Consider the following 27,733-nt stretch of genomic DNA (forward strand, 5'->3'; position numbering starts at 1 on the left):
CCCTACTGTATGGATGGGACCAGGAGAGAGCCCCTTTCTGACTAAGCTGTTTAGAAAAATCTGATTCTTTTTATCAGACTGGGTCTTGGGCTGGGAGGTAGGAATGAAATCATCAAGATGAATGTGTTCTCATCACACGTAATCAAACGACAAGCACTGGAATATAACACGTTAAGGTAGAAACACTCGTGTTCAGATAAGAGACCATCCATGGTGGTTTTTTCTTTTCCCAAAACCTAAGGAATATTACTGATATATCTGGTTTTCAATTAAAAAGAGGCTGCCTCCCTCCAAACAAAAACAAAAAGAAGAAAGCGAGTCCCCCCTCCTTGCAACGAATGGCAGTTAGTCAATTCTCTGGTTGCTTCACCATTACCAGGGAAAGCGCTCTACCCCTACCCTGCAGGAGTCCAGCCAAATGTCTGTGCTAATTATCAAAGTGTCTGTATTATGCTTCACACCCATTTAACAACTTCCTTATTCCACGTGTTTGGTTAAGGGTCTGATTCAAAACAGGAAATGCACCATGCGGAGCAGCAGCCTGAAGGAGGCGCGGACGGATGGGGAGAAGGGTGGTCAAGAAAGAGACAAACCGCTCAGCCTCCTAGGCAGGAAGGAACAGGAAGGGCAGCATTTCCCCTCCTCCGATTTCCTCCTGCCACATCTAACACCTACAGAGATATACTGCAGTAAGTTCAGGGGAGAATAGTTTACAGGTAAAAAGATGGACGAGCTCTTGGGCAATCAGACAGCAGGGAATAGTTTGCTCTTCCAGAAAGGCGCTCTTAGCACTGTCTAGCCCACTTTCATATAGAGTGGCTGAGAGGGCCAGCTCTCACCCTAAAATAATCTGACCTTTGGCAAGCCACTTAACCTCTGGGGTCATTAGTTCCCCGGCATCTTTGGCTCAGGCTCTGAAAACGCACAAACATTCCCCAAAGGCAAACATCCTTGATTATAAAGGTAAATCCCACTGATCACTTTATGGACAAACTTGGGGGTGTGGGATGGGGGGGCAGGCAGCACCATCGCCCCCCACCCCGAGTAATGGTCAGAGGCAGTGGGACCCAGGGCCCATCTCCCAACCTAACCCCCAGTCTCTCTCCCCTTTGCCTGCATCCTTCACCTTGCCAATGCTTTCCCACCCTGCACAAGGGACAGGCAGCCAGGATGATCTCCTAGTCACACTTGTGCAAGGGAATTCCTCCTTCCCCGCCACTCACTCGGATACAAGAAAAAAACCACCTCACCCATCTTAAAGGCTGTTTAGCTTTCCATCATATTCGACCATCATAAAAACCCTGTACTTCAGAGAAAAGGCCATATATTCTAGGAATCGCCTAAATAATATATCTTTCAACCACCTACTTGGTGAGTACCATTGCATGAAAACATAAACAGTACATGGTCCAGGCCCTGTTAAGTTGCTCACTTCACACAGATTTTATAGCTCTCTCTATGTTTACAGGGCGCTGTCTGTAATGATAATAAAATTGTCCAGCCTTCTTAGCCCAAACAAGACAGGCAAAATTCTCTCAGGCATGCTGTCTTTGATCTGAACAGCAAACATTCTTCAAGTGTTTTCTGCCTGTGAGGCTTTTTAAAGCCCCTCCTTGAAAACCTCATGACCCGGAGCTTTGCAGCCAGGGCTGCTGTGGAGGCCCGGCTCTCCAGCCAAGGAGGCTGCCTTCCAGGTTAGCCCTTCTGGGACACGCTTTTTCTGCAGGGCCACGCAAATCTGCATCTGGCTCCAAGGCCAGCAGAATCAATTTGATTTTCAAGTTCATTCATTTACCTGGATACATTGGACTTAGCCTGATCAAGAGGAAAGATGAAAGATTCTTCCTCAAGAGTTCAGGACCAGAAAAATCAAGTGTTTCAAGGGCTAAAACAAAAGCTTGTACTATCCAGTCAACACCCCAAAGTGGTTCACAGTTTAGAAGGCAAGAGGGAACTTTGTTTACCTTATTGATGAGAGTGACTATATCTCCTTCTTTGATTGTCAATTCATCGTCATTCTGTGCCTCGTACGGAAATATTACTTTGCAGTAATCCTTGCCTGTAAGAAGAAAAGAAAACACAACCTTTATAATGCTTTATCTAATGAGCTGGCCCAGAAGACGATGTTCTCTATCACATTAACTTCAGGGAAAACACCCTTAACAGATAGGATATAACTACTGCATAAAGAAAGGGTCACTCTCAGAAAACTACCTCCAATTGCTCATTTTGGGCTCATGCATATGTATTCTCTTCATTTTTTTCCCCTCTCAAATCATGTGACGTCATGAAATGCCATTGACTGCCTCACTTCTCTCAAGCATAAAAGCAAAAAGGTTTCCTTGGTCTCAGGAAAATAGACGTGTATATTTTATCTAGTCTTTATTTTATAGGCTATTTTATACACTTTTCAGGTACACGAGTAAGCAGACATAACCTATAAAGAGCAAAAAGCTTAAATCTTGCTCTCACTGCCTTCTTCCACACATCACTACATCAGAAACAGGACATTTGTGTATGTTATAAAGTCAACATGGTACTCAAAACAATGAAAAAGCTCCATTATGAAACAACTTAAGAGAGAGCTGTAGATGTATTTGTATGTGAACATGTGTCAACCTCAAACAGCCAACAAATACTGACAAAATGTTCTTTACATACACACACGTGGGGAGTAAACTCATTCGAGTATGTCCCATGGCCTCTCTGTGGGAACCTGTCTGTTCATAGATGGGGCTGTTTCATCAGCAAGGACAGGCACCAGACCTCAGCAAAGAGGGAAAAACATGAAGGCCACTCAAAACGAGTTCAAATATGTCCTGAATCATATGCTTTTGAAAGTCTGTCTGATGTTAAATCTTCTCCATTTACAGAAAAGCACCAGTTTAGAAGACAGCGAAAGCATTTGTAAGGTATTTGGGAAATCAAGAGTTGGAAAACTGGGGTTTGATGACTCGGGAAAGAAGATGGAAAGAAAAATCCAAGGGAATTAGTGTCTACCGGGACAGGCATTTATTATTCTGCATCAAAGCCAACAATCCTAATGGCTTTGAATGGCCTTAGGTATTTCCCAAAGTTTAGGTCAGTTTCTGCAGACAGATCATAACCTAGAGCTATCTATGTAAGTATCAATTATATTGTCCTGGTACAATTTATATCACTGAAATGTGGTTTTTTAAATTATGGTTAATGTCACATCAAAGAGAGTGATATAAAAAATCAAAGCAATTAAAAAATCTATAATACAGACACACTGTGGTCTAAGGTTGAGATGTGACGGGGGGAGGGGAGGTGAAAGCAAGGGGGAGAGGGAACTAGAGGGACTCACTCTGTTTCTGTGCAGATGTTTCTGTTTTCTGTCCCATGGCTGGAAGGTATCAGTTACATCCCCTATCCTAGAGCTAGAAACCTTCCGTCTCAGATACTCTGGGCCCCTGATGCCTTGGGCTCATTAACCCGTGCTGAGGGGCACTAGTTCCAAATGCCATCAATACCAACCTGTCTCCATATTCCTCAGCCCACATAGTTACCAACGTTCCATCTCTCTTTAATTAGTAATAGCAAACCTCCCAAATACTGAATCTGCCAAATGTTCTAAAGGGAGGGAAAAAGTTAAGCATCTTTAAATTGGATAATGACAGCTCCTCACCAATTTTCCTATTGACTGTGCTAGTGAAATATGAGTACCCAAACTCAAAACTTACAACACTGAAAGAAATACAGTATTATTGAAGAACTGCCTAGGAGAGTCTCAGCTTTAAGAATAATTCTTTAGATTGAAATCATGGAGAAGTTTTACAAAGAAGACATGACACCTGTGGCCAACAAAGAAAAGGAACAAGTCATGTATCTATTGCTTTCTGTCCAAAAAAAGTTAAGTGTGGTCGTAGATGCTGTTGGTTAACTTCCCAGCAGCAATTCCTCATTCCCTTCCTGGTTCACAGAATTCTGATGTGTTCAGGCATTACATTCAGGAATGGGGAACCCTCCCACAGCCCTAGGGATGAGTGAAAGATGTCTCGGCAAATAATATTCACACTCCCCTTTGCCAGTGATTGGTTTAGGGGTGAGCATGTAATCTACTTCCAGCCAATGGGATGTGAGAGGAAATTTGCTGGTGGGGAGGCTGTTAGATTTTGTTCCCTGATAAAAAAAAAAAAGAGATGTTAGGAAAATAGCTGCCCCTGTCTTTCTGCTTTTAACATTGTTTCATCCTTGTTGGAGGACGGTATAATGTTTGGCACTGTTGCATTCATAGTTCAACCATGAGAGGAAAGCCAAGAAAATCACAGAGGAGGTGACCCTGAGCCCTGACACTGTTGAGACGTCTGTCAAATTAACCAACTTCAGGAGGGCCTGTCTCTGGATCTCTTGTTACCCGACGTAATAAAATTTTATTGCTTACCACTACTTTGTGGTCAGGTAGGTATTTATCACTCAAAGCAGAAGGCGCCCTGACATGAAGGAACTCAGTAAAAGAAAGAGGACACTTCCAGTTACCTCCTCCAAAACACTCCTGCCTCCTCCCAAAAAAGCCTCTTGATATGCATCCTTGTCATTCCCTTTCCATCAAACTCTTCCCTTGCTACCTCAAGACCTGGTCCACAGCAGAGACTCAATAAATGAGTATGGAATTGACCTGTAACCAACCTCGTGAGAAGACATTTACAAGAAAGTACTAGCATGCCTTTAAAATGTTTCATGGGGCCATTTTGTTTTATGCCCATAGTTTCCTATAAGTTAAGGAGGACAGGTGTACCTCTGCGGGTTTTTTTGAACAGCTTTAATGACATACAATTTAAACACCATAAAATGCACCCATTTTAATTGTATAGTTTGAAGAGTTTTAATAAATACAGTTGTGTGTCCATCCCTATAACCCAGTTTTAGAACACTTTCATCACATAGCCATGTCATTTTATGTGTGAGGCATTAGACACAGAATTATCTAGAAAGTACCAATTTTAGATAAAAGGAGGAGATCCTGGTGCCAGTGGCTACTGTCAACTACCACTCTCCATAAATCAGGTTCCTGCATCATGTCTCCCCCTTCTTTGCATCTTCAGAACCTGACACAGCTCCCACTCAATGTTTCTTGAGCCCCTAGTGACACCTATAAAGTGGAGGAAAATTTGAGGGACAGCAAAGTAGGAGGAGAGGATTCTGAATCAGGAGTCAGGACAGTCAAGACTGGGTTTGGTCCCAGCTGGGCTGTCCTGAGCACACGACCAGAGGCAATCACACTCTGTGTCCACAGGTGTAGAATGAGAGGCCAGCTAGAGGGGAGTGAGAGGAAAGTTTGGTTAATTTCAGCAGAACACTTTTAGCAAATTTAATCTTATTCCAAAACTCCAAGATAAAACAACTAAAAACAGAGCTGTTCTGGTGAGAGAGTAGGGCTCCTACCCACATCCCCAAAAACCTCCCAATGAAACTCTGGAGGCTCCAAGGAGCACACTGGGCTAGACCTCAGTTCCTGCCAGCTCTGACATTTCATGTTCCTAGTCACAGGTACTGTACAACTCAGAACACTCTTGCTCAAATATGGCAACCATCAGCCTCACATTTTATGTTATTATGATATATCTGAAAACAAGAATTCGTCTTCACTTCTGAGGCATTTGGGCCCTAATTCAGCAGTATTGGAAAATAAAAGCATTATGCTGGTTTGGATGTACCAATGGTTTTAAGATACTCAAAAATAAACATATATGCAAAAAATGTATTAATTCTGAGACTATGATTTTAATTTTATAGTATATGGAATGAAGATCCTCCCTGCTTTAATTCAAACATTTATTGAGTCACCACCATGAAACAGCTCTTGTCAGTTCTTGGGCTGTGATATACAAGTCAGTCCAATCACCCCCTTCGACTCCCACGTGGAAGTGACAACCTAATGCCAGAAGAAAGGTGAGGGAAAAGAATGACAAGAAAAGACAAACCCACAAATAAGCATAAACTCACTCTGACAGAATATTGTTGCGGTGTTTCAGAGGAAAGCAAGATTACATTCAGGAGAGTTCACAAACGAGGAAGAATTTGATATGCCTTGAAAGAAGAATACAATTCCAAATCCTTTTTGGACGTGGGAAGATAATAAATTTTAAATGAGTAGCAGACAGAGATGGAGAGGAAGGGAAGGAAATTTTTGGAGGCAGGCATTTTCCATCTATTCATCAATTAGATGGATTTAATTAGTCCAAGATCAAATAGGAATGAATACACACATACATATAAAGAAATAAAGACATAATTTATACAGTGATTGAGATGATTTTGTCTCTATTTTTTCTTTAGAAAGATTAAAAAATACTAATGAATTAACATGACTGAAATCCTAAGTCAGTTCTTAAGCCTTTTTGTCTTAGAGTCCTTTAAGAATCTGATAAAAAGCAATGACTCTCTCTTTCCAGAAAAAGGGGAAAAAACATAGACACATTCAAATGTGCAGAGAAAATGCGTGTACAATCTCAGAAGGTTCAAGGACCTCGAGCCCCCTGCCTAGTTCCAGATGAAGACCCTCTGTACTAATGAATGATTGGCATTCCAATTTTAAGAAACTTGTTCTATTAAAACCACCAAGAAGTCCAGTCATGATTCACATGCCCCCCCAAAACACATTATTTCAATCTCTAAACTTCTAGAAACTTACATGAGATTAAAAACAGACTGTTCAAGGAATTGAACTCACATGCCCAGATCCCATGACTCCCTTCAGCTTGTTTTATAATCTGTTCACATAAAAAACAAACCAACCAACTTAAAAAATGCCCTCAGCTGAAAAAAAATAAAAGCAGAACAAACAGAATAAACATACCAGCAAGCAGAACATATACACACATACACCAGGGAAATAACATTAAATCCAGGATGATTATCTGGGCGCAATTTTTGGACATGAAGATCAAAACCCCATGTGTCACAGAGTCTGGTAGAAAGCCTTCCAGAACTTTCAGCAGGGGTGTAAAGTACCAGGTCATGCCCAGAACTCTTTTCCTTTGGGATACTAGAACAAAAGTATCAAGCTCAGTGGCGTCTACTTTCACCAACATCAAAATCTGAAACTCTTTCATTAAACTGACAAATATTATCTGAGACGCTACTGGTTCATAATTCCTTATCCAGAAGCCCTGGGGACAGAATTTTTCAGATTTTAGAAATATATTGCACATACCATATAATATATAACATCCTCAGCTGGGGTCTGGGGCTGCACCCAACTACCAAATACATTAAAATTCTGTAGCAAATGGATGACTCATCGCCCCAAGTGGGATAAATAAGGACTATACATAGATGCATGCTATTCCAGGACAAGTTTTATCACCCAACAAGTGATAAAATCTTTTAGCTTTCTGACTTTCTGTATTTTGGAATTATAATAAAGGTGTGGACTTCTATTATGTTCTGGAGCAAAGAGACTAAGTTAAATAAGACTAGTTTCTGGTTCTCAAGGAGCTTATAATCAAAGAGAGGAAATGAGGTGAGTATACACAGAGCTCTTGACAAGGCAACAGTATGGAGAGGATGAGAGCGATGCTTTCAGCCCTAAACATCCAAGTATCAGAAACGGGGAAGTCATTTCCCAAAGGAGAGACTCAGGGTACCTTCCTGGGGGAATAAAATGGCACTGGGCTCTGTACAGTGTTCTAGGTCTTTGATCAGAGGATTACGGGTTGGTGGGGTTCCCAACCATTCCTGATGACAAGAATGATGTAGGGCTCCTGTTACTATGTCTTCCCAGATACCTTCCCCGGGGATCCCAATCAACAGGTCTGAGGCAGGCCCAGGAAGCCACAAGCACCCTGGTGATTTTCATCAGCAGGGAAGCTTAAGAAACATTAGTCTAGGTCAGTGGTTTCTATGCCTGAGTGGCCATCAGCACCAAGTGGAGGACTTATAAAAACAGAACCCCCAAGGTTTCTGATTCCCTAGGACTGGGGTAGGGACTGGAGATTTGCACCTCTAACAAGTTCCCAAGTGATGCTGATGCTGCTGGCCCAGGGACCACACTGTGAGAGCCATTGATTTAGCCATGGGTATTAGCCAAGATTCAATGCTAGAAAGGAGTGAAACAACTGTGGGGACCTGGAGGGTGGACCAGTGTAGTGGTGGTGCCAGGGCTGGGTGTACCATATGATAGATTTAGATGGGAAGTCCAGTCCATGGTCAGAGTCTGAGGATCCAGGGCTAGTGGGGAGGGCTGGAATGAATATTAGGCTCATCAATTGTTCAATAAATATTAACTGAGCCTCCATTGTGCGCCCAGCAGCAGAGAGGCAACAGCATCCTTGCAGAGCTTATTACAATCTACACCAGCGGTTCCCACCTGGGGCAAGTTTGCTCCCTAGGGGACATTGGCAATGCCTGGAAACATTTGTGATTGTCACAATGGGGAGGAGGGGAGGAGGTGGTGTTATTGGCACCAAGTGGGTGGAGGCCAGGGATGCTGCTAAACATCTATAATGAATACAGGACAGCCCCACAACAAAGAGTGATCTAGCCCAAATGTTAATAGTGCCAAGGTGGAGAAACTTGGTGCCTTGACACCACACACAAGTGTAGAGCCTCATGTCAGGGGGTCTGGACACAACATTACACACCTATTTTAACTTGGTGGTTCCCAAAGAAACAGGACCTAGTCTACCTCGCAGTCCAGACCTACTGTGGACCCCTATCCACACAGCCCTGCTTTGCTTTGAGCCTATCAAAACACAGCTTTGTTTAATTTTCGCTACATTCCCCCGTTCCTCCAAATCGGTAACCACTCTTTTTTCTTTGGTTTGGTGCGAGGCTCCACAGGTCCTCCCCTGCAGTCGTCTCGGTGTGATGCGCCAGGAAACCTGACTTTGTCAGACAAGCCTGTCTTGTCCTGGTGCTGTTAGGCTGACTGGTCTAGAGCAGGGCTAGGAAGAAGAAAGGGTCTGCCAAGCCCCACGGAATGCTGGCAACCACTGCTCACCCCTCAGAAACCTGAAATAAGCTCAAGGGTCTCATGTGAACAAATGTGTACTTTTCCTCCTGGTGACCGTGAACTTGAAAAGGGGGACCCATGGCTACTGCACCACTTTTACAAGATTCTGTCCAATACAGAGACTGGTAAATTGCAAATCATTTAAAAGTCTCCATTTGCTCCACCACCATTTGTTATGTGCCCACTGAGTCCACAGCACTATTCTGGGCTTTATGGTGGGGATACTGAGCAGAAAACACAGCCTGCACCTTGAGGGACCAATGATAGCCACAAGGCACCATGTGTCACCATTATAGGGGACAACTCCTAAGAAGCAAGTCAACTGAATGAAGTGATCAGAAAAGTGGTACGAGCGTCCAGCGAGGGGAGAGGAGGCGGGGAGAGTTTAACCTTCGCCCCACAGTCATCATCGATTCAGAAGCCTGATCTGCCTTTGTGCAAATTCTGTCAAGGATTATTTGTTTCCTAACCCACCTGCTCAACTGGTCTTCTGAATCTCTAAGACTGAACTGTTTGTTCAGAAAGATGCTAAATAGTCCTTTCTCTGGGCTATCTTTCTAGCCCACCGAGGCCACAAAATCTGCATCACTTGTAGCAAGAAAGAAGGAAACTGCAGATGCGGTGAGCTGGAGGAACCTCAGGGCACTTCACTGATGAATATTTAGACAGTTTTCCTCTTGTTATGAAAATTATGGCAATCTGTTCCCCAACATGCACTTTAGATGAATTTTAGTATCATAAAAGCTTTATTGAGGAGGGTGGAGATGATAGTCATTCAAATAAATCCTGATCAACTGAGTTTCACTTTCACTCAAAAAACACCAATTCATGTGAACATTTTTCAACTCATCATAACTCTTAATCCTGATGTGAGTTTGTACTTTAGCATGCTAAGGAGACAGCGGTGCAGGGAGGAGCTTCTCTCCTCTGAACAGCTGGGCAATGTTTGACATAGGTTTGTCTTCCACCTAGAAGGAAGGAGGCTGTGCTGCTCTCAAGTTCAGGGTCATTTCTAATAGCAGATCAGCACTCTGTGTCCTTCCATTTGAACACAGATGTTGCATCAAAATCTGAAAGCAGTGAAGTGTTCCAAATTGGAGGGGTTTTTTAGTGGACTAGGGTGCTTCATGGAAATCATGGGTGAAATTATCCCAGAATTTGCTCTTTACAATGAAAGCCAGAGAGTGCGTGAGGGGCAAGATTAAATTGCAGAATTTTTCTCCGGGTCCATGAAAAATGTTTGTCAATAAACACCTCTCGAGGCTTCGCTGACAGTGATAATTCTCTTTCCTGACCTACTACCCACTTACATGCATATTTACACCTCTGCCAAAAAACATCTTCTCATGTTCCTACTGAATTGTTCATATCTTTCTTTTGTCTCTCCCATCTGGCTGCTCAATTCGTTGACTGCAGAAACCTCTCACTCTCAATAGTAAAGTTTTCGGAATTGAATCAGAAGATGAAGATGCTGGGAGAAACCTCAGGAGTTCTCTCTAGTACAACCCTCTGACTTCACAGACAATATATACAATGAAGAGCAAGGTCAGAGAAATAAAATTATTTACCCAAAGTCACACAGCTAGCTAATAACAGAGCTGGTCCTAGAATCCGTGCTTCCTGACTCTCGGCCAAAACACACCACCCAGCCTCTGTAAAAGCACTCTTCATTAACAACCCATCCTCCCACCATGATGCTTCCAGAGAGCCAGGTGGATGGCTGGACATAGTTAATAGATACTTATAGGACTGAACAAGGCTTGGCCTAGAGCCGGGATCCTCCCACATGCTTAAGGGAGTAGAGCATTCAGAATTGTGTTAATATCCAGGCCCACGAAGCCCATCTTAGATCCCAGAATTACTCTCAAACTACACTGTCCAATATGGTGGCCACTAGGTACATGTGGCTATTGAGCACTTGAAATGTGGTTACTCCAAGTTGAAATGTGCCATACATGTAAAATACATACCACATTGTGAAAGCTCATATGAAAAAGAGTGAACATATCTCATTTAATAATTTTATATGAGTTACATGTTGAAATGATAATATTTGGGATATATTGAGTTAAATAAAAGATTTGAAATTAAGTTCACCTGTTTCTTTTTTCTTTTTTAAATGTGGCTACTAGAAAATGTAAAATCGCCTGTGTGGCTCACATAATGTTTCTATTGGTCAGCACTGCTCTAAAACACAGCTAAACTCCCCCACCCACCCACCCACCCACCTAATCCTTCTGGAAAGACTTGAGTCTCCTACCTGCGGACATTACAGAGGGTGACAAGAAAGCATCAAGGGCATGCTCCTACCCTAAGGTCAGTTCTTGAGACCTGAGGATTAGTCACTTAAGCATACCTTGCAGACTGTCCTGTTCCGTGCCACATCCTTACAAGTAACATGCAAGTCCCTCCTGCTTAGCCTTCTCCAAAAGCAACCCACAAGTCACCCAAGGTCCTATTTACTCTGGACAGAGTCGAACAATCTAGAGGGAATTTCTACTTCACTTCTATTGAAATTGTTTTCCATCAAGAATAGTTCTCTTCTTCTCAGATTATTATTTCTGCAAACACGAAGTCAGGTTGGTGAGGGCCACTGGTTGTCACATGTCACGAGGATAGCCTGTCCTAGAGACCACATTCCAATTACCTTTGAGGTTTGATGTGTCTTCTCCTTTTCCTTCTCCATTCTACTTCCCACTCCAGCTGTCCGAGCAAACTTCCCTGATAACCTTGATCATTTGTAACCTTGCTAAGAGCCATAACTACAGAATGAGCAGTTGAATGGAAAGAAGGATGGGCTACTGTCCAGCAAGAGAAATGTTTTTAGAAATGGATTAACTTTCAGTTCTTGAAAAAAATTTCAGGACTCTTCAAGAATCTTGAAGATTTTAGTGCCTAAAGGTGGGTTGAGCACGATAAGCCTATAACCTGCTTGAATAAATGCAGGGCCAGTTTCTCCTTAGGAACATTTATGAGCTCAGAACATTGGTTCTTGAAGTGTGGGCCCTAGACGAGGAGCAGCAGCACCTGGGAATTTGTTAGAAAAGCAAATGTTCAGGTCTCACTCCAGACCTACTGACTCAGAAATTCTGGAGGCGGGGCCCAGCAACCTGGGGAGTTAGGACCAGCTCTCCAGGTCATTCCGAGGCACACTGAAGTTTGAGAACCGCTGGATTAGGGCATTAGACTAGTGGGCTTTCTGTCTATTTTCCGGAGTCTGATTGTACCATTAACAGATGGAAGCCCTGTAGACCTCATCTGAACCTTAAACATTAAGACAGAGCTCGAGCATCTGCATCAATATCATCCATGATTTATTTCTCTAAACTATCATTTTTGGCTTGGCAAGTCCCATAAATTCATTTTCTTATGTCTAAAGCTGCATCCCTTATTTGCTCTCAAAACTACATGTTTTGCACTGCAAAAGGAGCTCCTGGTATATTATTCTGCAATTAAAAGAATAAATCTATGCTTGCTCTTATATTAATCAAAATTACATATGCATGATATATCTTCTCTCAATCTTCGACTTTCCAAACTAGATGAGTAGTCTGTCCACATTATCCTCATAGGGAAATATGAAGCTGAAAACCCAAAACAAAATAAAATCCCTAGAAGGGATTGAAGTACTTGTTTCTGACTAGAGCATGTTCAGAACCCCCCAGTTATTGGAGGAATGGCTAAAAGAAATGGAGAGTTGCCAAATTTACCAAATACAAATACAGAATGCCCAGTTACGTTTGAATTTCAGATAAACAACAAATATTGCATGGGACATACTTATAACCAAAAAATCACTCATTGCTCATCTGAAACTCCAATGTAACTGGGCATCCTGTATTTTATCTGGCAACTCTAGAATTTGGAATACCGACCTTTGGGAAGGTTTTGGGGAGACAACTGTCCCCAAATACTTAAAGGGCCATTGGGAGAAAAATGGGCCAATATCAATATAGACCCAGAGACTAGAACCCATGGGTAAAAATCACAGGAAGAATATATCTGGCTCAACAGAAGAAAGACATTTGTATCTAGAGGGATTCAAGGAGAGATGTGCTGAGGTTGCTGGCAGCAAGTCAAGGTTTGGGAATGCTGGCTGAGTAGTTAAGCTAAAAGATAAGGCCTCTCTGACTTGAAAGCCTGGGAATCTCTAAATTGCTTGAGTTGCAATTCTCTAGAATCTTTCTGTCTCTTGAACTATGCAAAGTGCTCTGGGTAGATATAGATAAGCCCCAGTTCTGCACATGGGCTAGATACATAGGGCAGGAAAAAAGCACATTCTATAAAGGAGAAAACCCCTAAGAGTTTTGAATCTAACCTGTGCCCAGGTTAATGAAACACACTTGTATGCATTTTTTTCTGATGTATTTTGAAAAGCCAATTAAGATTACATAAGGATTTTTTCAAAAGCCTTTCAATTACAGGGAAAACCCTTAACTGCTTTCAAACGTAAGATGGATAAATGAGGAAACTCACTCTTTGTTCTGCTGTCCATTTCTGTTTTTGATGAGTCTGGAGTTGCTGTGGTTGGAGGTAACTTCTTTCCAATAGTCTGAGGGGAAAAAAGATAATTTTACTTAACAAGATGATTCTCTCCATTAAGCAAAGAATAAAATCAAGATCGTAACACTAAAATGCTCACAACTGGTTCTAGAAACCATATACTTAAGCTTTTGCACGGCCCTGTGTATTGGTTGCCATTCTTCAATGGGTCTGTACCTCAATGCCAAACAAGTGGGAAAACCAAGTTAAGAAGGGCTTTCTCCTTGCAGGCACTCAGTACCTTTTCTTCCCATTCTTCTTTGATGTTCTTATTAAAAGGCTGATTATTTTCAGCAGAGAAAATAGGTACATTTCTCCTCATTTTATGAGAAGCTGACTAAATCTATGGAGGCATAGCACCTGGCCTGGAGGTGGGGCTCAAAAGTGCCTTCAGAGTGGAAGAATGGTAGTAAAAGGAAAGGAATACAAGGCAGAAAGGAGGAGGGGATAAAGGACGGAGGACCAGAAGGACAGAGAGGCAGATGGAAGGACAGGCAGAAGCCAGAGTCTCCAGGACAACGGTGCCTTATGGTGTCTCCTCCCAGCCATCTGAAATTCAACCTGCCCCGCAGGGTATGAGCACACATGCTCATGTCCTCTAGGACAGGTCTATCTGCCCCAAAGGAGGAACAAGGAGGGCCGGCAGCTCGCTTCCCACGAGCCTTTTAACCCTCCAGGGCTTTGAGAAAAGCCAAAGTCGCAGACCCTAGGCATCTATTTACCAGTTAAAAAAACATCATGAGTTTGTTTTGAGTTCATTTTCTTTTCTTCTTTCAAAGCTATTTCTATTATCATTCATTATTTATGAGCCATCCATAGAAAAGACTGGATATTGTCTCTGAATAAAGATGTTCCCAAAAACACAGGCAATTCAGGGGCTCAAAGTAATGAAAACGAAGAAACAACAACAAACAAAACAATAGTTCCAAAGGTGAGATCTGTTCCCACTCTTCTCCTTTGCTGCCACATTTGTGTGATGATGATGAATGCCCGAGGAAAATGTCTATTGATACCAGGGACATGGCTGTCAAAACCAAGCAGCTGGGTCAATCAACCTCCCCAACAGTGAAGGGTTTCCTCAGCGAGAATTCCAGCCACTGGGAAAACCAAACATATCTGCCCCTTGAACACATGAAGAGGAATGAACTGCAGAATTCAAAAACTGGCACAGTAGAATGTTTCTTCAGATAAAACCGATTCAGCACAGTTTTTAATTTGAAAAAGTTCTTCACGCTCCAAATGTTGAAACTAACATTAAATATGAATAAATCACAGAAAGAGGATAAGATAAATCAAATCCTCAGCCCTTCATGAATTTTTAAAAACATTTGTGACAGAAAGCCTTTACATTTTACACGCTGACATTTTGATTTTGTGCCACAGGGCTTTCTATATTGGATAAAAAATGAAACTCAAAATATTATGCCGTCCCTCAACTGCTGCTAAGTACTCAAACTAATAACATTTTGTGATTCCAAGGAAACATCAAGGAGGAAAAAAGCTTGTTGATATTCGGCCATGAGGTCAAATGTGATGAAAAACTGTCCTTAGAATTATCTTGCAAAATCAGGAACTGACAGTAAAAATAGATGCTCTCAAAGTGTCATTCACATTCCTGTTCACACTGCCAACTGCATCTCCATCAATATCTTTGTTTTCCCCTTTTGGGGACTGGAATAAAGCATCACTATTGTTGACACATTAGGAAGAAAAGAAAAACAATTAATACTTCAGTGATTACTGACAGTGGACAGAGGAAATCAGAAAACTACCATAGTCAACCCTATGCCCAATCCTGACTTTGTTTCCTTTCCTCAAAAAAATGAGACATCCAATGGTTTGGGCTTTAAACCAGATGTGAGAAACCTTCACAGGTTGTAAATTCTTACAGCTCCCTCTTATTTGGTAACAAGAGGGAGTGCTGCCCATCATCTCCTGGTTTACCAGTCTATTCAAGCTAACGGACTTCAAGAAAGGCCACCGGTTAAACACATTCACTTTTGTAGAGAAAGACAGAAGAAAGCAAAGCTTACTCTGTTCTTTTTTTCTCACTATTTCAGAAAATACAGCACACTGGCCTCTGCGTGGATCCCAGCCACAGGGGTGATGGTGAAGCTGATACTGCCCTCATCTTCTGGGGTGGCTAGACCTTAATTCATTCCTTCTTCTTCATGGGCTGTGATTCAAGGTCTAAAGTCAAGCAAATTCCTCCCCTCTCAGCCTGGTCCTCCAGGTCTTCCAGAGATGAGAACTGTTCAGGTGTTTCTCTCTTCTCTAGGACCTAGACCTGGAGAAGTATGGTCCCCAGACCAGTGGCACCAGCATCACCTGGGAACTTGTTAGTCAAGCAACTTCCCAGGCCCCACCCCAGACTTTCTCAATCAGAAACTCCAGAGACGGTGCCTGGCAGTCTGTCTGAACACACCCTCCAGGGGATTCTGATGCATGCTCAGGTTTGAGAACAAGCAACCTAGATGTAGGAGGGATTCCATTAGCACTAACCAAATACCTTTCCTCGGATTAACAACTTGGGTGCCTATTCTCATACCTAGATAGATTATAAAACATCTCTTTCACTCCTCTTCTCTCTCTTCTTCCACCAAAGCCTCTACCTTCTCTTTTCTTAACTGGCATAAGAACTTGTCATTGCTACTAAATGAGTCAGTTCAGAGAGGAGCTAGAGTTTAGAAGAGCAGACAATGTGACATTATCACTGAGGAAAAAAGTGGGGAGCACAGGTGGCCATGAGACCCTTCACCAAAGGAGTACTGAAAAGACGGATGGATGGACAGATGGATTAACAGATGGAAAGATGGCTTTGAACCAAAAATGGAGAGCCATATCTAGCCTCTCTGGGCTCAGACTACCTTGACGGCCAAGCGGGCAGATCCCCATGACTGTACTAACCTTCAGGGACAGCCACGCCCTGCTGCTCCTTCACGGTCTTTCCCTTTTCTGGCATTCTAGATGGCACGTTTATTCATTGTAGAAGACTGTCTCACACACTAAAGGACATTTAGCACCCCTTTCTCCTGCCCACTAGTAGCCTGTAGTGCTCCTCTGTCATTGCGTCTACCCCAAACGCCCACACCTTTCCGAACACCCCATTTGAGAACCTCTATCCCCTGCCCTTGCTCTAAATACAAGAACAAAGACAAAGCACTTCCAGCTTCCCCTACCTCTAAAAACATCTTTGGTCCATTGGCCTAAAAATGAACAGAATCCCTGCTTTTAAAGGGCACGCATCCTGAAAGCAATGCCTGGCTCCATATATAACTGAAGGTGAGCTACGATGCAGGCCTAAGTGGACAGAGAAGTCAAGGAACATATCCACACATCTCTCATCCACGTTGCAGGCAGTGAAGAAGGATGTTAGGCTCGCAGTGGCTGTGGAGGAGGATTCAGGATCTCTACTTGGGGCTTCCTCAGCAGAGTTCAGAGTTCCTGCCCTCCTAGGTGCCATAAAGAAGATGGCTTATCCAGGACAAGCACAAGCCCCACACTTAGCGGCTGTGTTGACACTGCTCAGGACACAGCTCTTTTACCTCCTAAATGATCTGCAGACTCTTAGGCCCATTTCACCACATGCCTTCTGAAGGAACAGACTCTCAGGCTCTGCTCCATAGCTCAGCCCAACGTTTTCTCTCTTCTGTGCTGTGGCCGAAGACTTCCCAGTACCCACATCCACATTATTCTGGTCTGCTTGCCCCTCAACTCAGAAGCTGCTGCTTGGTCTGGGAGTGGATGTACATATGGAGGGCTGTATGGAGCCGAAAGCTCTAGAGACAGACTATTGGTATCCATCTCCTTCAACACACAGTAATCGCCAGGTTGGTGTCAACTTCTGTCTCTCCTACCACATCCCAAGATCCATTTAAAATCTGATTTTGTAAAATAAGTAATTAAAAAAACTCATTCTTTTGAATATTTAATATCATAAATCCCTCTCCTGTTAGCTCTCTTGACAAAAGTACTAAATAAAGGTTTTTTTTGGGGGGGGGGGTGTACAGTAGGAGCCTCATATATACTCCTAGCTCTGTAAGATCCGTTAATACAGCATCAGGACATATAACCCCCATAAGATTTCAGTTAGTGGAGCAAGTAATTTTTTATTCTTTTCTTTGCCAAAATGAAGAAACTAATGCTTGTAGGAAAGACAATCACAGGATTCGAGTCCAGTGGAATGCAGTTCCTTAATGACTAATATATCTGTTTCTCTTTGTGACTGCTGGAGTGTGAGACCAGGATCCTGTTCAAATCAAGTATAAAATCACTCCTCTGACTTTATTCTAATCAGATGCAAACTCCTTTGAGTGTAAAAAGCTTTGTAATTATAGGACAATGCTAAGGAGAAGGAAGTTTCTCATCTCTGAAAGTCTCCTCTCCAAGAATACCACACACAACTCTTGAATCACAAAGGCAACCAGTTTCGATGGGTAGGGGGAGCAGGGAGGGAGCCCCCTGCATTCTAGCACTTGGTGAAGCCCCGCTGTTGGTAGACCAGGCTTTCCAATGGCTGTTCTAGAAGATGGTGATCTTCTGAGAAGCTATACGTAGATATTACTCAAGTGCTCACACAAAGCCAAACACAAAGATAACTTGTCAAACAGCTGGTAAAACACAAGATAAAAGATGCCTCTTTGAAGGCATTCCTTTTACTACACCAGTACTGATAGTATTCCTTCCCTTTCTGTTCAGTTCAGACTTATTAAGTACCCATTCAATGTGAGGCAGGGAAGCAGATGAAAGGCAGAAGGATGCTAAACATCATTGTAAACACTTAAACAGCAATTCTTTGGGTTCTCCAGAGTGGTGTGTTGAGGGGTGCCCAACCATTCAGCGTGCTTATCCCAGATCCTGGTCATATACAGGATGCAGAGAGATACAGGCTACAGGAGACAGTGATGGGAGGAGGGACAGAACAGTATCTATACATGACCACATCCACAACCTTTCAGCTCTCATTTACCACCATAACTCAGAAAGATACACAAACTGCTATAAAAACGCACTGTAAACTTTTTATATTTACAATATTTTTACATGCTCCTTTCATAAACACCTATGACTGATGGTATTCTGAAAAGTCTTCTTGGTGCTCAGCAGGGAGCAGTAGGAGCAGAGCAGAAGCCCCGTGAACCAGCTCCTGTCAGAGCCAGAAGAGAACTAGCACAAAGGAGCAGCCTTACAATGCAGGGTCTGTGCGCTTCCAATGGAGGGCTTTGCTCCTTGCTGGGAAATTTACATTAGCAACTGTCAATTTGCCCGCCTTTAGTTGGCCCAGCTTAAACTATTTGATATCAACAGAAGATATGCCAAAGTAAAATACAACTCAAAATTTTAAAAATAAAATGCATGGCCCAGTAAAAGAAAAAATATATTTGTGGGTCCATTTTGGGGACAGAGGTTACCTTTGAAATACCTCACACATCATTATGTCAATTCCGACTTCTCAAAAGGAGCATGTTTCACAGACTATTTTTAACCTTGATTATAAGAGAAAAGTAAAATTTAAAAAGTAATCTTCTGATTATGAAATTGGGCTTAAGACTTACAGTTATTCATACAATGTTTATTTCTCTGGTTTCTTGAGAAGTTAGCAATAATTCAAGTTACATTAAACCTCTTTGCCCAATCATAGTTAAAGACCTCATTAGATTCATAGCTGCTTTAGAAGCATTTGTTAACCGGATTACACTGCCAAGTTTAACTGCTTTTCTCCCCCTTTCTCTTCAGAAATAGTGCTGTCCTTAAGAGCAGGACCTAGATGTTGATTATTCTCTTATCGCCACAAAGGGAAGGGTCAGTAAGTGTTGAATGGAGGAGGGAGTTTGGGGATGTCACCCACTCCCCTTTGCCCTAGCATGAGCATCCTACTACAACACAACAGGTAAGTGAGAGATGTCCTTCTTGACAAATCGGACAAAGAAGCCCTCTTGGAGCCCCACTGTTTCAGTCCCTGTCACGCATCAACTCTTTCCAGTCTGGTCTCTGGTGACAACACATCGTCCAAGATGTCCTTCTAGGCCTCTGCTGCTCCTGTCTTACTCCCTTGTTTCCACACACATACCCCCAACCTCCTATTAATTACTGGTCACCATAAAGAAGAAGTCAATCTCAGCCATGTTTCTGGTGGACATCTCTCCGCCTGTGACTTCCAAATATTCATCCTAGCCTGCTCCCTCACATTCTCTCAAGTTCTTATCTATTCTGATCAAAAGACCTTCACTTGGAGGGACCATTATCACCCAGGTATGTGTATAAATACACACACACAACATTCTTTTGTTCTGAAATCATTTTCCCAAGTGTGTTCCCAAGATGTTCCACCAATCAACTAAACAAACAAACAAACAACTGCCAAAACACCTAATCCCACAATCTGGTAAATTTAGGAAACAGAATACTTGGTCTAATCCATACATAACAGCATACTAAAGGCTCTGAGAAGTCCTATAGTTACTGTTTAACTTTACCCTTAATTTTATCTCAGTGTTTTCCAAACTTATCTGACCACAGAATGCCTACTTCTTGCGACACCTAGTAACATATCACAAGAATGAGTAGTCTATGAAATAGTTGGGTGAACATCACTACCTCCATTTCCTAAATTCTCTTGCTCATCCTCTCTACTTCCTAGACCCACGACTTGAGATGCGCCCTTGATTATCCTCTTACTGCACCTTTCCATATCGAACCCACCACTAAGACCCTGCTTTCAGATTCATCCCTTCCTCTTTGACCCCAGCCTAGAACCTCGTTACTATCACAGGAACTATTTCACTAGTTTTCTAGACAAGGATCCTATTCCCTGATTCAAAGTGCTTCATTTGATTTCCCATAAGACTCAACTTTTAATCACCCTCCACCATCACCCCTTACTCTATCTACTTCACAACACTCAGAATATATACTACTTCTTAATGGCTGTTCGTGTAAATTCCCAAAGTCCTGAAGAAATTCAAGGGTTTACTTCCAATTGCTGCAACTTGTCATATCTCTCAGCGGCTGGTATCTTCCTCTTGTGCTCTGAAGACTAATAGCAAACTTTCCCTGAATACAAAACACCTAATCCCACCTTAGATGCTTCCATTAGGTCTTCCAGGGTTTACTCTTTCCATCTGTCTAACAAAAACTTTAGTATCTATCATTCTACTGAGCACGTATATATGAAGTCTGTTTTATATTTGTATATTACACAGACACACATATATACACACACACTCTCTTTCTCAGAGACACACGTGTGCATCAGTAGAGAGATGTATCTGAGAATTTGAGCCAAATTATAACATCTGTCATGCACCTTAACTTCTGCCAGGATCTGGTCATTTGGTTCATTTGTTTGCTTTTTGAATATCCCTAGAGACCATGTCCTAAAAAACTGGAAAGAACCATACAACACACTCATAGGAGGGGTAGGATTTTCTCTTTGTCAAAGCAAAATAACTTTGGAAGGCTTGGTAGGGGCTTTCACTCATGCTGGAGAAACACAGTGTTGAAGAATGAATCAAAACTTACTTAAGTGCTCAATGAGGTGGAGAATGTACATTCAGACAACATTAAAATCATAGAAGGCAGCTCTCCAAATGTCTGACAGTATATGAAAATACTGTTTATATTTTACCCCCACTGTTCCCAAGAGAGGAGCCTGCATGCTATTTTGTTGTAGAATCATCTTGTTCACAGAGAATGAACAAACCAAAGTAAATTTCCATTTCGTATACTACTTTGGCAAAACACAATTCACCATTATGCTTTAAAAGACTATCTTCTGGTGTTATGACAGATAAAAGGAAATTGTAAACCTTCCTTCTACCAAAGGATTAGTTTTATCTTTTGATTAACAATGCCTTCTTTTTAGACGCATTTGGAGAATCTAAGATGAGAATGGGTAAGGGAGAGAGAAGGATGGTATGGCAGGAGTAAATATCACGAGGCCGGTTAGAGTTTCTTTATCCAGTGCTTTAACATGAAACTTGCTGTACATATGTGGACCAAGTCCTCATTTTCCTATCAAGTAGCCATATGAATTCAATTAACATACAAAGATCCTTTCCAGATCTAAAATATTTTGCCTTATTCAATCATGACATAGTCCCGGCTATTCCCCTGGCCTGGGATGGCACCTCTTCCTCCAGTATTCTTGAATCCTATCTCACCTTTAAGATTCAACTAAAGTCCAGCCGGCTAAATGAAGCAGCTTTCAGTAATGTTTTTTTACTGACACACAGCCTACATTTGATTGTGACATTTTGACATGTATTAGATACTTGAGGGTAAAGCCACTTCTTGTCAGTTTTCCTTGATAACTCTAAAGTGAAGCTTTGCCTCTCTCTCTCTCCTTCGCCTTGCTCCCTTCTCCCTTCCTCCCTTCCTCTCTTCCTCCCTTCCTTCCTTCCTTTCATTTTATTCATTTGTTCGTTCAGTATTCTTTTCTGAAACTACCATGAGTCATGATGTAGGCTGGAGGCTGGGTACACAAAGTTAAGATGGGTAGAGTCTTGGATCTTTAATGAGTTTAAAATTTAGCCATGGAGACTGACTCATTAACGGAGCATCTCTGTGCAAAGATATAAACACTACAATAAAGGCGTGAATAGAAGAGAAAAAAGGAGCCATTAACAATTCTACATGGAGAAATAAGCCTCACAGCAATGAGGCTTGACTTAAATTTTGAAGGATGAGTAGGAGTTTGCCAGGTAGAGAATGGCGGAAAGAGTATTCTAGCTAAAGAAAAGCAGGAGCAAAGGCGAGAACATGTGCAGGGAATGCGGACTTCACAGCACAGATGGAGGGGGGTAGGGTTTGCAGTCGGAGGTGAACGGAGGGAGAGCTGCCTGGGTCAGGAGGCCAGCAAGGTAAGTTGGGGCCAAGGTTACAGTTCGTGCCTTATCTTAAAGGCAACTGGTAGTAAGCAGAGGTGTGGCATGATCAAATTTGTGACTTTAAGACCAAGGATCTGGTGGCTCTGGGAGGAATGAAGAAGAAAAAGACATGCAAAAGTCAAGGAAATAATCAGGAGGTTGACACAGTAGTCCACCTGAGGCAGTGAAACTAACACAGAAGAGAGGTTGGAGAAATATTTAGACTGCTGACCTATCCATACTTCATAGTCACCACAGGGATACATCCATGATTGTGAATTGGTTTGAACATAGATGAAAAGATACCAAACTGCTATGTTCTTGAGTCTGCACATGTGCATTCTACATAGGTATTGCGTGCCAATGATGCACAAAGAACAACATTAAGTTCAGACCCTGACTAGAGACGCAAAAGAGCCAGACATGGCGGCTCAGGGAAGTATTGTGGAGGACCTATCCTTATGTCAAAAACCCCAGTGAACGTGTTTCTCAGTGCTGATGCTGATGCGGTGACATTTAGTGAAAAAAATAGTAGGCCTGTGATAGTTTTGAACAGCTAGCGTACTGTTAAAACACCAATCAATCTACCATTTGAAAACTAAAATATTTTTTTAAAAAACAGAGACACATAGGAAGCTCTTGACACACATGAAAAAGCATCCTTCTAATCTGACAATTTTAAAGTAAATAGTTTAGTCAAATACAGCTCCAAAAATGTCTTAAGCTAGAGACAAAAATGGGAAGCTTTCTGTCCTTCAGAGTAAGGAAGGGAAATGAAATCGTTTCAATCAGAAAAGAGGTGATACTTGGAGCAATGTTTTGTTTTCAAGTAAAACTGCTACTTAAAAGAGTAGGGCATACAATGGAATATTATTCAGCCTTGAAAAAGAAGAAAATTCTGACACATGCTAGAACGTGGATTAACCTTGAAGACATTATACTAAGTGAAATAAACCAGTTCACAAAAGGACAGATATTGTATGACTCCATTTAGAGAATCTAGAGTAGTCCAATTCATAGAGACAGAAAGTAGAATGATGGTTGCTGGGGGCTGGGGAGGGGCAATGAGGAGTCGTTGAGTACAGAGTCAGTTTTGCAAGATGAAAGGAGTTCTGGAGATGGATGGTGGTGATGGTTGCAAAACAATGTGAATTTACTTAATGTCACAGAACTATACACTTAAAAATTGTTAAAATGGGGCCTGGCCCCATGGCCAAGTGGTTAAAGCTCCATGTGCTCCGCTTCGGCAGCCTGGGTTCACGGGTTCAGATCCTGGCATGGACCTACTCCATTCACCAGCCACACTGTGGAGGTGTCTCACGTACAAAAAAATAGAGGAAGATTGGCACAGATGTTAGCTCAGGGCTAATCTTCCTCAAGCAAAAAAAAGAGGAGGATTGGCAATGGATGTTAGCTCAGGGAGAATCTTCCTCAGCAAAAAAGAAAAAAAAAATGGTTAAAACGGTAAATTTTATGTTATGTATATTTTACTACAATTTTTTTAAAAAAGGGTTAGGGTATACCCCTCTTTCCCTACAAGCTTCTCTCTACATAGGAAGGTTGACTAGAATGGCAAGAAATCGCTCATGAGGCTCTGATATCCTGATATTTAATACTCAGCCACAAAATAATCAGGGGTGCAGACAGCATCTAATGAGGTTAGCTAGAGAACAAAGCCATCTTTGTGCACAAACTCACCTCAGTCTTACAGGAAACACTCCTTCCACCTCTAAGAAAGATAACCTACTGCCTCTATAGAGACAATCTCTAAATCTGGCTAACGCTAAACAGCTCTGGCTTTACTTTACTTTTACTTTAGGACTCAGCCTTTACTTTCATCAGCTGTTCCACAGCTTCCTGCAGAATAACATTTACTCCTTTCTTTAATCATCTGGGCTCTCTGATTTTACAGAAGAAGGGAAGAGAAAACTGCATCAAGAGTTAGTGACTCAATGATATTATCTTTATATTTTGTTTTTACTAGAAAGAACAAATTCACATCACATAGTTATTCAAAACAGGAACTTCCTAAACATACCCAGAGGTCAGGTACACTTTGGTTACATCTTCTAGACGTAGAGTGGACTACTTAGAAAGATGACCCTGAAGGGCTCCAAGAATGGAGATCCTCAGAGAGAGATCACTTTAAGCTCTGGCCACCCCCATTACTAGTTACTAAGACATATTCAACAATGAGAGGTGAACCCAAATTGTGTGCCTCCCATGAAAATATCCTAAATGCCAACCATTGGAATTCTCTCTCACCGCCTCCATGTTCCTACTGAACTCGGCTTGAATGTCTGGAACAGTACTCACTCCCCTCTGCCTTGTATTTATGGCTACTTAGGTATGTGTCTGTTTAACTGATGGGGACGTAAGCGCTGGGAGACAAGGGCTGTGTCTTGGTAATCCTTGTCGTCTTCGATGTGCTCTGCACATCAGAAGTACTAAATATTTGTAATTCAGTCAACAATAAGTTCAACTTTCATCAAAAACACTTAGATTTATGGAGAAAGTACTATGTGCAATGCATTTTCTAGGTGCTAAGGATATGAAAATGGAACATAAACTTGTCTGCCCGTTCATGATAGCATCTAGAGGTAAGCGTGAATTAATGTTAAGTAGGAATCCTCTCTCAGAGCACAGACTTAATGGCTATGTGATTTTAGGCAAGTTACTTAACCTCTCTATACCTCAGTTTCCTTGTCTGAAATGGAGATAATAATACATACCTCATAGATTTTCTAGGAGGACTAAATGGAAAAAAAAGTATATAAAGTGCCTGACCATTATTACTGCTATTGAATTTTACTGAATAAAAAAAATCAATCATCATAATGCCTCTATATGAATCTAGTTACAAAGAATGACTGTTTCAATTACAACAGCTTTTTAAAACAGCAGGTTAACTGCCTTGCTCCTTTGCTTGGGGACTGGAGAGAATGAAGCAACTTTTAAAAGACAGTCACACGACAGAGACAAGCTTGGAGGAAAGCGATAATTCTGAAAAATGAGCAAGGAAGAAAAGCAACAGCCATCACCATATAGTCATTTCCTGGGAGGAAAAGCAGACAAAACAAAGAAAATCAGAGAAACAAGAGGGCCACAGCTGACAACCCACAGAGCTTTCAGGTCAATAAAGCTTCAGTTAAGGTGGCGCCCTACAGTGAGCGGCCGGAAGACCATCCCAGAAGCCCCTCAAGCACGGGCCCATGCCAACTGCTTCTGGCCGCATCCAAACTGGTATCTACTGTTAACGATGGACAAACAACAAGGCATGTGTCTGGGAAAAACGGCCTGTTGTCAGAGAACAGAAAGCCTTTTATTGAGAATTTTGATACTCGGGAGCAAACACACCACCATAGAAAATCACCCCAAGCCATCTTTTACAAAGCTTGGCATCAATTCAATAATGGATGAAGAAATCCTAAATCGCTAGGCCAAACAGACACCACTCCCAAGGCAGTCAAGAAACAGGGCCCAAATGAGACCATAAACTCATGTGGTACAGATTTCTGAAGCCCCTAGTGGAAATTACTGACAGACACTTAGATGTGAAAAGCTGAATTCACAGTCCTCTACCTGGAAGCAGCCAGGCCTCCTGCCAAAAGCTGCTCTAAAAGGCTTCTTTCAACATCAGCAAGGAAGGGACAACTGGAATCCTGTTCGGATTCTATACATTAAATTCAACAAACCTTTGTGGAGTGCCTAACACCGCGCAGTCCACAAGCCAAAGCTGCTTCCCTACCTTATTTCTACTTTTATGTTTTCAAGAAAGCGTTGTGCTGTTAGCTATAAATAATAAGGAAGATTGAAACATAACATTGACAGGATTCAGTGCAACCACCAAATTCCAGTTCTTCCAGATCCTTTAGATAAAGCCTTTTTTTTTTTTTGAGGAAGATTAGCCTTGAGCTAACATCTGTGCCCATCTTCCTCTACTTTATATGTGGGACGCCTACCCCAGCATGGCTTACCAAGCGGTGCCATGTCCACACCCGGGATCCGAACCGGCGAACCCCGGGCCACCAAAGCAGAATGTGCGCACTTAACCGCTGCACCACCGGGCCAGCCCCTAGCTACAGCCTTAAAACTGAACATTCCACAGCCTTTTAAAGAGATGTTCACTACAAGTTTGTAATAACATGGGAACTTTTATACAATGCTAAGTGAAAAAGATGCACAATTATGTGTGTGAAAAAAAATCATGTGTGTGGTACAACCTCAACCAGTTAAAAATGTATAGCAAAAGGACTGAAAGTAGATACAAAAAAACGTTCACAGTGGTCGCCCCAGGGTGATTATGTTATAGTGCTTTTTACTTTCTTTTACATTTTTTCCTACTTTCCAGTGGTTTCTACAAACCAGTTGTTACTTTTATAATGAGAAAAAAATCAAGTTTTGAGGAAATAATGTCCACTAATATAACTAGAAAGGCTCATCTACCTCTCCACATTATTGATGTCTTTCCATGAGGTCTGACGATTTGCAACACCTTCTAACTAGAAATCACATGCAGCTTTCATTTGTGCGTCATTCTATTTCCTTTCCCAAGTCATTAGTAAGGATGTTAAGAATATCAGATGTAAAATGAGTCATGACAGTAACTCACAAGACACCACCCATAGAGAGCATTCCCTGCCATTTAGCGCCATCCTTTACTTACGGTTATTCATCAGTTCGTATCCTCAGTGACTAAGCAGATGATATAAAGTCATTCCAATTAATGTTGTTCCAAATAAAGTATCAGGACATTTTATCAAATGTTTTTCAAGTCAAAAAATACATTTCCTGTTCTTCTAATTAAACCCATGAATTCCTACTCATATGTGTGAAAGGGACTGAAAAAGAGAGTTGAGTTTACTTTGTAACTGTTTTCGTGTATGATCAAAGACGATGCTTATAGAGTCCCCATTTCCCAGCATTTGAAGAAGCATTGATGTAACGAGCGTGATCTATTTGTGTAGAGTCCATAGCTTAATTGTTTGTAGTTTTCTAGCAGTTATTCACAAGTAAAAACTCTTTTTTAAACACAAACTGAAGTAATTATTACGAAGTTTCTCAAATGGGAGAAAAACAAACGTGATGAAAACCAGGCCCCCCAAATTTTGAGGTTTCATGTTTTCCCTGCTCTTAGAACTATTTACTTAAGGATATCATAATCTTAAAATCACAAAGATTTCAGAATTATTATCATGTCTCAGCTATTTGACAATCATCTCCACTTAATGTGAACAGACTTTGATTTTGCTGCCTTTCAAAAATCAAGCCTGACTTTTTTAAAATGGGGATTCAAGTTTGGGGTGTGGATGGATTGAATAAATGTACTTTTAAGAGAAACCTTCTT

At 41.8% G+C, this 27,733-nt stretch overlaps 1 protein-coding gene across 9 annotated transcripts in view; it reads right to left on the reverse strand.

Annotated features, from left to right (window-relative positions):
- Positions 1-27,733, reverse strand: part of SH3KBP1 (SH3 domain containing kinase binding protein 1) — a 315,088-nt gene that overhangs the window by 84,541 nt on the left and 202,814 nt on the right. For all 9 annotated transcript variants that reach the window (XM_023633590.2, XM_023633586.2, XM_023633588.2 and 6 more), the window contains 2 exons: positions 13,454-13,529; positions 1,965-2,059 (listed from right to left, as the gene is read on the reverse strand). In XM_023633590.2, the coding sequence (XP_023489358.1) occupies positions 1,965-2,059; positions 13,454-13,529 (171 nt within the window). The remainder of the gene's footprint in view (positions 1-1,964; positions 2,060-13,453; positions 13,530-27,733) is intronic.

Source organism: Equus caballus, chromosome X (assembly GCF_041296265.1).
Source record: "Equus caballus isolate H_3958 breed thoroughbred chromosome X, TB-T2T, whole genome shotgun sequence".
Lineage (NCBI taxonomy): Eukaryota > Metazoa > Chordata > Mammalia > Perissodactyla > Equidae > Equus > Equus caballus.